At 30.0% G+C, this 10,272-nt stretch overlaps 1 protein-coding gene across 1 annotated transcript; it reads left to right on the forward strand.

The window, feature by feature from the left end:
• Positions 1–4,497: 4,497 nt before the first annotated feature.
• LOC145952142 (uncharacterized) lies at positions 4,498–5,804 on the forward strand. Its single transcript, XM_083064372.1, has 3 exons — positions 4,498–4,900; positions 5,056–5,271; positions 5,356–5,804. The coding sequence occupies exons 1-3, from the start codon at positions 4,498–4,500 to the stop codon at positions 5,802–5,804; spliced, it is 1,068 nt and encodes a 355-aa protein (XP_082920498.1).
• The last annotated feature ends 4,468 nt before the right edge of the window (positions 5,805–10,272 follow it).

The raw sequence follows: 10,272 nt of genomic DNA on the forward strand, positions 1-10,272 counted from the left end.
TATCGAATGCTTATAATGTTTATTCAATTTAAGAATCCTAAGTTGCATGAAGTTGCTATCTAGCATGATTGAAGTCTGTTACTTCTTTCCTTCCTAGTAATTTTTTTTCTCAGCTTAGAACATGACTCTTGATACCATATGTTAACTCACAAATTCAGAAAATAGTCTATAAGTGAGAAAATATTCAATCTCTCTCTCATTTCAAGCGAAAGAAAAATAGTCAAATTTATAGAATTGGATTTACATTTGACTTCCTGAAAAATAGCTAATAACTCCACATACTAACAACACAATCCTAAAATGTGGGTAAGTGAACAACAACAACAAAAATGCAAATAAAAAAAATTAAAAGTAACAATTTCAAATTATCAATATGAAAAAAATAAAAATAAAAACTTTTAATCTTTATATTGATGGGCAAAATTTCACACCGTCAGCTTGTCAAACTCCTAATATATTTTTAATTCATTTTTGTTTTTATTCATCAAACTCTAAATGTTCTAATTATTTCTCACATGAACCCTCTGAAATAAGGTGCATCCACTAATGTTCCTTGCAATTCTAGCCACTGGTTATATAAACTCAAGAGTCAACAAGACAATCAACTGTTTAAATCTAACTGTTTCATCAATAGACTTAATAATATTTATTATCATACAATAGTCCTTAATTGAAGAAAATAACACATACTTGCACTGAATATGACAATACATGTAATTGAAAAATGTTTCCAACTTAAAAACCCAATACATATATACCACCTTATAATAAGTACCCCCTTGCTGCGATAACTCCAAATGAAATATTATACGTAGAATGATGTATACTTATATACAATGATGAATAAATGACAACAAATGGAATCATGGAGTTATAACCTATTTCTAATTAGAATTATTTTATCAGCATATTTTATGGCTCATCATTCAAGGTGACCTCTATGAGGGTCCTTACTTATTGTAGTATACATGCAACATTTCTATCTATGAGCTAAGTGTGGTCCTTGCTTGTGGGGTTAGGCTTGGGTTGGGGACCATATTTCACCTGTGGCAAGGAAAGGTCCAAAATATATCTAAATGATGAACCATTTTTAAATGTCCAACTTTAAGATATTGGGTCCACTTATAACCAATTTTAAATTAGTGTATTAATTCCCTCATTAAATTTGGTGCATGTCATTTAGCTCTCTTTGTGGATCAGGAAAATGAAGTTCAAGTTTTTCTCAGATTCTGTTTTTGGGTATTGACTTATTTTTTTGGGTATTAAAAATTATTTTGGTTTAAAAAAATTGGTTATAATATTTTATTTTATATTACTCAATTAATTAATTAAAAATAAATATGAATATTAAATAACTTAATTAATAACACTATAAAATTTTAATTTTAAAAATTATATCTACCACTATAGACATGCTCTTATTATTATTATTATTATTTTAATAAAAATATCAGTATAAACTTTAATTCTTTTATTTTCTTTCTTCAAAATAGTTAGTAGTTGAGTTTAGTCTTGTATCATGACAAGTGACTTTAGTCTTGTACAAGTGATAGATTCGAAAATTTTATATAACAGATATAATATTAATACATAAATTTGTAATATTAAATATATAACTTTGTATATTTTTAAAATTTAAATATATATCAAATTACATTCCATAAAATTTCATATTTTAAAAATATTGAATGATTTTTTTATTTTAACACTTTAAAAAATATTTTTATGTATATTTCCTCTGTTTTTCATTACAAAATGATAATAAAAAAACACACATGTTTTTCTTAAATATAAGCGATTTTTTTCTGACTGTACTATTTTTTTTAGCACTTATAATAAGGATATTTTAGAAAAAATAATATTATAAAATTAGTAAAATTTAATGTAGATAACTTTTTTTTTCAATATGTGTGAAATTATTATTATTTTGCTTATAATAAAGAACAAAAAGAGTAAGTAACTAAATAACCATTTAATTATTGAATCACCTATACATTGTCAACGTAAAATTTTTTTACATTGGCAACCAATTATATCTTTTAATTATGTCATGTCACTGTTAAAAGTAAATGTGTTTACAGTGACATGACACAATTAAAGAATATAATTGGTTGTCAGTGTAAAAAAACTTTACATTGACAATATATGAGTGATTAACTCTTAATTATTTATATCCTGTATCAAAATTTTAACTTTTTAAAAGAAAAAATAGTATAATATGCTTGACCTAACCATCACTCCTTAATCCATTTAATAACATCATTTAATTATAATTAATATTCTCTTCATCTATAATAAATATCATTTTAGGTTGTTTTACACACACCACGAATGAAGAAATTTTACGTTTAATCTTCTTTGTTATAAACAATACAATATAAATCCATTTTTTTAAATAATATTATGAATGACATAAATGAAAAAAAATAATTAATATTACATTGAAAAATTAACATGATAGTTAATTTGGATATTATATATACTAATAAAAGTGAGACACTCCATGCCTCATCATAAAAAAATAAAATAAAAACAAGAAAATTAAAAAAAAATGAGTGGATAAGTTCAAAATAGTGGGATAATTATATAAATTAGTTAAAAAAAATAAAAGTTTATTTCAAAAAATTAATTAAGAGATAAAAGGGTTAAAAAATATAGACACTAAAATAAGATATTCTATTTATTAATGTTATATATTATAAAAAAAATTAAATATCAAAATGTATATTTACCTTACTATGATCCAACGGAATGACATATTTTGTCTTAATATAAACCTTTTCATTTACCAAACATAAAATTGGTTATGCATGGGAAATAGTAAAATAAAATTTACAGTATAAAATTAATTTTATGTTGTATTTGGGAGAAGTGATTTAATGGGAGATGCAGAAAAAAATACATGAATTACCATAAATTTAAAAAAAAAAAATGTGTTTAGAGGAGATAACTTAAATAAATTTATGAAGGACATGTAATAAGATCCACATGTATGTAATTTCACTCTCTTACGTAGTGCTTGTTTCGGGTGATTTACTGTTTACGAGCAACGAAAGGCGAGGAAAGTTGGCGTTTGTTTCCACCGATTTGCGACGATGGAAAGGCGAAGAAAAGCGAGGAGAAGCACTGTTTCTCTCCTCGCACGAGAGGGAAGAAAAGAGGTGAAAGACACGTAAAATTTGTGAAAAACCAAAAATGCCCCTGTATATGCATGCATATTGTGCCATGTAGCAGAGGAATCTTTGTTACGGACGTTACTGTATGGTCTCATGCATGCATACTGTAACTCAGGAATCTCTGTCATTATTGACTGCATTATTGAAGGAGGTTTGTCGTTGAGTGGGCACACCGCATTTGAAGTAATATTATAAGAGAGTTGGATTGTGGTGTGTGTTCACAGATTTCTCCAGCGTGTTGGTGCTTTGTTCTGGACGTTCTCAACGAGGTTGTTCGTGGCTGGTGCGTGGCTGGTGCGTGGCTGGTGTGTGGCTGGTTGGTGTTGGTGAGTCATTGTTGAAGAAGGTCCTCCATTGAAGGTAAGTTGGATCCCATTTATACATACGAAGAAGGATAATCGATTATGGTTGGCCACATAATCGATTATGGCCTTGTATAATCGATTATGGGTGAGGCATAATCGATTATGCAAGGCCATAATCGATTATGTGGCCAAGCATAATCGATTATGCTGAGTTTTTTCGCTACCAGTGGAACCCGAAACGGCCCGTTCCAAATAAGCATTTTGTGAGGAAAATCCGAAGTGAGAACGGGTTGTTCCACTTTTGGAACGGGTCGTTCCAATTTTGGAACAGGCCGTTCCACTTTGGAACGGGCCGTTTCATTGATGGTCTTTTGTGGATGACCTTGTAACCCAGAACGCCCGTTCTGGTCTGAGAACGGGCCGTTCTAGGTATGATAAATAGAACAGAAAATGAGTCTAGAACGGCCGTTCCAGATTCGAAACGGGCCGTTCTGGTCTCATTAATTTTTAATTAAATGATACCCTTTATATATATATATATTAAATATTAATATTTAATATATAATACCTTAAATAATATTTAATATTATATATATATATATAATTTAATGTTTAATATTAATATTTAATTTATATATATAAATTAAATAAATATTTAATTTATATATATATATATATATTAAATATTTAATATTTAATATTTAATATATATATATATAAATTAAATATTTATTTAATTTATATATATATATTAAATAATAATAATAAATATTAATATTTTTATGTTCTCACTTTGATATATATTAAAGCTCGGTTATGTATTTTTAGGGTTTATATTTTCGTTTTTAATCAAATTTGATTAGAATAATAAATTTTTTATTTTGAAAAATATTCAGATGGCACTAAAAAATATCGATGTTGTTAGTTTAGACAATGAAGAAACGGACAATGATTTGGACTTGAATTTAATTACACAAATACAAAGTCAAATACAACTGCGAACCCAAGTAGGAGCAATGACAATCCTTTGTCTCATAGCTTTTGGATTAAATATGTTGTGTACCATACGTTGTCCCACAAGTAACATTAGGGACTTCATTTCTCAAAAAGAACGTCGTAGGAATGAGTTGATGTCATACCTTATTCACACCGAACAATGTCGTGACATTATTCGCATGGGACCTGCGGCATTCATTAACTTATGTGAACGAGTAAGGGCAACTGGATTGGTCAAGGATGGCTTCCGATCAACAGTGGAAGAACAAGTGGCTAAATTCCTTCATATTATCGGACACAATGTTAAACATCGAAGTGTTTCATTTTTTTTCCATCGATCTGGGGAAACCGTTAGTCGACACTTTCATAACGTGTTGAATGCGGTCATTATGTTGGAGGGAGAAATGTTAGTTCAGCCATCAGGCAACAATGTTCATCCTTATATCTTAAACAATAGCCGGTTTTAGCCGTACTTTAAGGTAATTCAATGCCAAACTAAAGTATTACATCACATAGACGTATTTTAACATTAAAAATAACGTATTACTATCATATTGTTTGTACTTAGGATTGTTTAGGGGCAATAGATGGAACTCATGTTCGAGTTAAAGTAAGAAGATCAGATGGCCCCCGTTTTCGTGGAAGAAAAGATTGGCCAACCCAAAACGTATTCGCAGCTTGTGATTTTGACATGAAATTCACATGTGTTCTAGGAGGGTGGGAAGGAACAACATCTGATTCAAGAATATTAAAGGATGTCCTAGGTAGAGAGGATCCACTTATCATACCACAAGGTTAGTTATTATGTACTTCGTAATTGGTGTATAGTAACGTACTTACGATATTATAATGAGTATAACTTCAATGACTTTAATTAGGTAAATACTACTTGGGGGATGCTGGATTTATGTTAAAAGGACAAATAATTACGCCGTATCGAGGGGTTCGATATCACCTTAAAGAGTATTCTCGAAGAGCTCCACAAAACCCAAGAGAATTGTTTAACCATCGACATTCGTCACTTAGAAATGTGATTGAAAGAACATTTGGCGTCTTGAAGAAAAGATTTCCTATAATAGCTAGTGGAACAGAACCGCATTATTCGTTCGATACAATGACGAATATTGTACTAGCATGTTGCATTTTACACAATTTTCTTCGAGGCGTAGACAATGATGAATCGCTGTTAGCAGAGGTCGATCGAGAGTTGATGGAACAACCTATGGATACCATGCCCACTCAAGCTCGTGAGGATGATCATAGGGAAGGGTCATCTATACAGGATGCTATCGCATATGAAATGTGGACAAATTATACTAATAATTAGATCATGTATTTAATAATGTATTTAATAAGATGTAATGTTGTAATTGTAATAAAATATTCTGTTAGAAGTTTTCATTCATAAATTTTACATATGATTATCATCATTGTGTGCCTTGTTTTTGTAATAGGTAGAAAATGAACAGAGGAAAAACTGTTCTACCTGATTCCTCGACTACGGTCTGCGAGTTCACCAAATGGACTGATGACATGGACTTTCGTTTATTAACTGCCATGCTTGACGAGGCTAGGTTGGGCAATCGGGTTGATGGTAGTTGGACAACCCAAGCATACAATAATATTGTTAAAGCCCTCCGACAGACTGGATTAACGGGTATCACGAAAAATAATGTTAAAAATAGACAAAAAAGCATGAAGGATAGATGGCGGGAGGTTCACGACTTGTTTAGTGGACTTAGTGGATTTGCGTGGGATGAGTCCACGAAACGGTTTATAGCTGAGCCTGAAGTATGGGATGACCTGCTGCAGGTAATGTTTTAACATTAGGGATTTATTGAATTAGTGAAACATAGTAATTATAGGTGATAATGATGGTTTTTATTTGCAGGCGAAGCCAGCTGCAGCTAAATGGAGAGTGTCTTCCATTAGGTACTATGACTTGATGGAAGAATTATGGGGAGTTGATCGGGCGACAGGCCATATGGCTAGGACTGCGCGACAAGCCCGTAGAAATATCGGTATGACAAGTGTAACGGTGGACTTGAACGATGATGTGGATGACATACCACAGGACGACCCTTTTCAGGCAGGGTTTGATACAGCATACCGGTCGCCACCACACTATGGTTCCTGTAGTCCTGTTGATGGTACTCAGTCAGTGCCATCTACTGCATCTGGTGGTACTACTGGAACATCGTCATCTCGAGGCACAAAAAGAAAAGCCCCAATGATTGATGTGATGGATGCACAATTTGACAGGCTAACTACGAGGCTCGATGCATTTACAGATTACCTTGGTCAAGGTAATGCGTTGACCCAAAGATTATCTGATATTGTTGAACAACAAGTGGTCGCCATTGAATGAAGAAACGAAATAATTAATGAGAAAGTTAATATCTTGAGGCGAACATCAACAGTTCAATATTCAGAATCAAATATTTGGGACATGTTAGTCGCTATGAACTTGCAAGACGAGCAAATTATGGTTCAGTGTTATGATTTTTTGTGTAATAATCTATCACATGTTAGGCGACTTTTTGGCTTACCCCCACATCTCCGCCTCAACCAATTATTAAAGTTCATGGGTCAAAGTGGTTGATTTGTGATTCGTAGTTATTGTATTTTTTTTATGCATTGTATGTAATGTTGTACTAATGGTTTAAACATTGTAAACTTGACCATAATGTTATAAAAGTATTTATTAATGGTCAAAGATACATTTTAATGTTATTACTTGCATTTATGTTTTATGGAATATGTCTTATGTTTAACATCATATTTGTTATTGGTTATTTTATATATAATTTTCAGGTATGACATCCGGTTCAAGAAAAAGAAGTTTAAAAGAAAGCAAAGGAAAAACTCCTGCCACCTCGGACAGAGCAGCTAGTCCTAGATTACCACAAATTGAAGAAGTTCTAAATCAGACACGTTTTTTCAGCCAGCGTGATCAGATGATTAAATTTGGCAAGGAGTTTTACCACAGGATAGTTCTTAATCCAAAGGTTATGGACTTTAGCTACTTTGCCACATCAGGGCTGTATTTTCACCACCATCTAGAATATCAAGGTTTGCAGCATTTTGTGGCTCTCAAATGTGAATTCTTTGAAGATCTTATTAAGGTCTTCTATTCCAACTTGACAGTATCTGAAGCTGGTTTCCTCTATAGTGACGTCAATAAAACAAAGATAAAAATAAAACCATCTGATTGGTTATCTCTGGTTGGTTTGAAGTATCAGGGGCACAAATTAGCATTTCCAAACATCCCAGAGGAGATGCAGTTCGACCGTCACATAGCACTCACATCTATGATTAGACTAGAGCTGCACGGTCGAAATGTCAGAAATGTAGGAAGTCTTAACATTAACGACAGACTCCTACATTATGTCTACGTCCATATATTGGCTCCCAGATCAAGTAACTTTTCCCAACTCTTGCAGGAAGACATTTTTCTATTATGGGCCTTAAAGAATAACATTTTGATCAACTGGCCCCATTATATCATGCAACACATGGTCAAATGCAAGGATAATGGGATGCCTCTTCCATACCCCATTTTAATTTCACACATTTTGGTTGCTTATGGCGTAGACTTATCAATTGATGTTGCAGTCCAATTAGGGTGGGCACATTTTTTTAATAAAAATACCTTGAAAAAATTAAATGTCGTGAATGTCAACGGGGTATGGATACATGGCAGGGATAATGATCATCATGGCCAAAATGTTGAAGATGAAGATCATGCAATGCCTGAGGACCATGCTGACGAGCAGCCTGCCGACATCACACAACAACCCGCAGTCCAGTATGATGGTCAAATGCTTTCCCAAATATGGACTGGCATTCAAGGGTTACAAGAAGGCATTCAAGGGTTACAAGAAGGATTAAATAATTTGACCATCAATGTTAACACACGTTTCGATCGAGTACATAACAAGCTTGATGACCTCGAGCAAAATTTTCATGACTTTCAACGTTCATTTGAATAAACTACATTATCTTATTTTCTTTTTCTATTATTGAAATTTAAATATGTTTTATTTAGTTGCAACATTTTTCATTTCTATTATTTTATGTCATATTTAATTATTGTTTACTTAATTGATGATCGAATTGTTTCTGTTCCATTTTACAAATATGTTATTACCCATATACTTTGTAATGTTAAAAATTTCTTAATTTTTTAATTGGTAAAAATTAACTTGTACAATTACCAAATGTATCTTCATTTCATTGTAATTTATGTTAATGATTTATCAATTTTTTTAATTTATTAATTAACTTTCAAAAAATTTATTGTACATTTTTTTATATTAACAAATTTTTATTATTTAAATATTAAAATCAAAAGGTGGAAATATAAAAAAAATAAAGTAATACATGTTTATAAAATTAAAATAATAACACTTTCATAAACATTAATAAAATAATGTTACAAAATATAATTATCATAATGTATTTTGTTATTATTATTTATTATTATAAATATTATTGTTTTTATTTTTATTAATATTAATATTATTATTTATTATAATTACTATCATTATTATTTATTATGATTCTTATTATTTTTCTAATATTTATTATTATTCTTATCATTATTTATTATTTTTTTAGTAAATAAACCCTATTAATATAATTTTATTGTAATTATTATTAATTACAATAAATAATATTATACTCATTTTTAATCCAAGGGTAAAAGTGTAAATTATATATTCATCTCTTAAATTTTTATTTTTTATCTATCATTAAATTTAAAGCAAATATTTAAATTAATTTATTTTTAAATTAATTTTTTATAATTTTTTTAGTTAAAATTTATATATTTATCTTTTAATTATAATAATTATAAAAAAAAATTAACCTAAGGGCAAAATAGTAATCTTTCACAACTATCAATTAAAAAATCTATTTTTATCTATCACATCAATCAATTCATTCACAAACTTTCACAAACTTTCTCTACACTTTCCACTCACTTTTCCTTAATCCAATCAACCTCACTTTCCATTCACTTTCTCTTCAAATCCCTCCTTTTCCACTCCCCCTTTTCCATCCTCAAATCCAATCAAAGCCTTAGAGAATCTACAATGAAAGTTATTTATAAGCAACTCTCGTCCACTTTAAATGGATTTCACATTGCCATGTCTTTCGTAAGCAATTTATATTACATTTTTATAATTTTTACTTCAATGAAAATTGCTCATAAGTACCTTCACTTTTTAATCACTCATATTTTATTTTCAAAAAATTTTAAAAAATTTAATTATTATAATTGTTGGCATCAGTAAATAAAAGAAATCTTAAATTATTTTTTTATTCTTAAGCAATCGTCTCTTATATAAGCAACGATGTTTAAATTTTAGCAATTTGTCTTGCTATGTCAGCATGCTTCAATACAGGTTTCTTATAAGCAATGAAAGCTTAACACTTAAAATCCAGATAAGAACCTAACATTAGAGATGCTCTTAGGAATAAATTTGTGTATAATTTTTTACCAAAAAATATTTAGATAAATTAACTCTATATTGTTGTCTAAATAATTAATTTTAAAAAATAAAATATAATCATTTAAATAATAGATTTTTACATAAAAATTTAATTATATAAATTATAATTTTTTTTTCTATTTCTTATTTAATTTCAATTTATTAAAAGAAGTACACTATTTTCTATCAATTCAATCATCGCATTGATTTCAACTTTTCTCCTCCCCAATCAAGCATTAAAGAATTTAACACTCAGTGATTTAAAAATCGGACCGAACCGGCCGTTCGGATCGGTTGGAC

Source organism: Cajanus cajan, chromosome 9 (assembly GCF_000230855.2).
Source record: "Cajanus cajan strain Asha chromosome 9, NIPB_CcT2T_4, whole genome shotgun sequence".
NCBI classification, from domain to species: domain Eukaryota; kingdom Viridiplantae; phylum Streptophyta; class Magnoliopsida; order Fabales; family Fabaceae; genus Cajanus; species Cajanus cajan.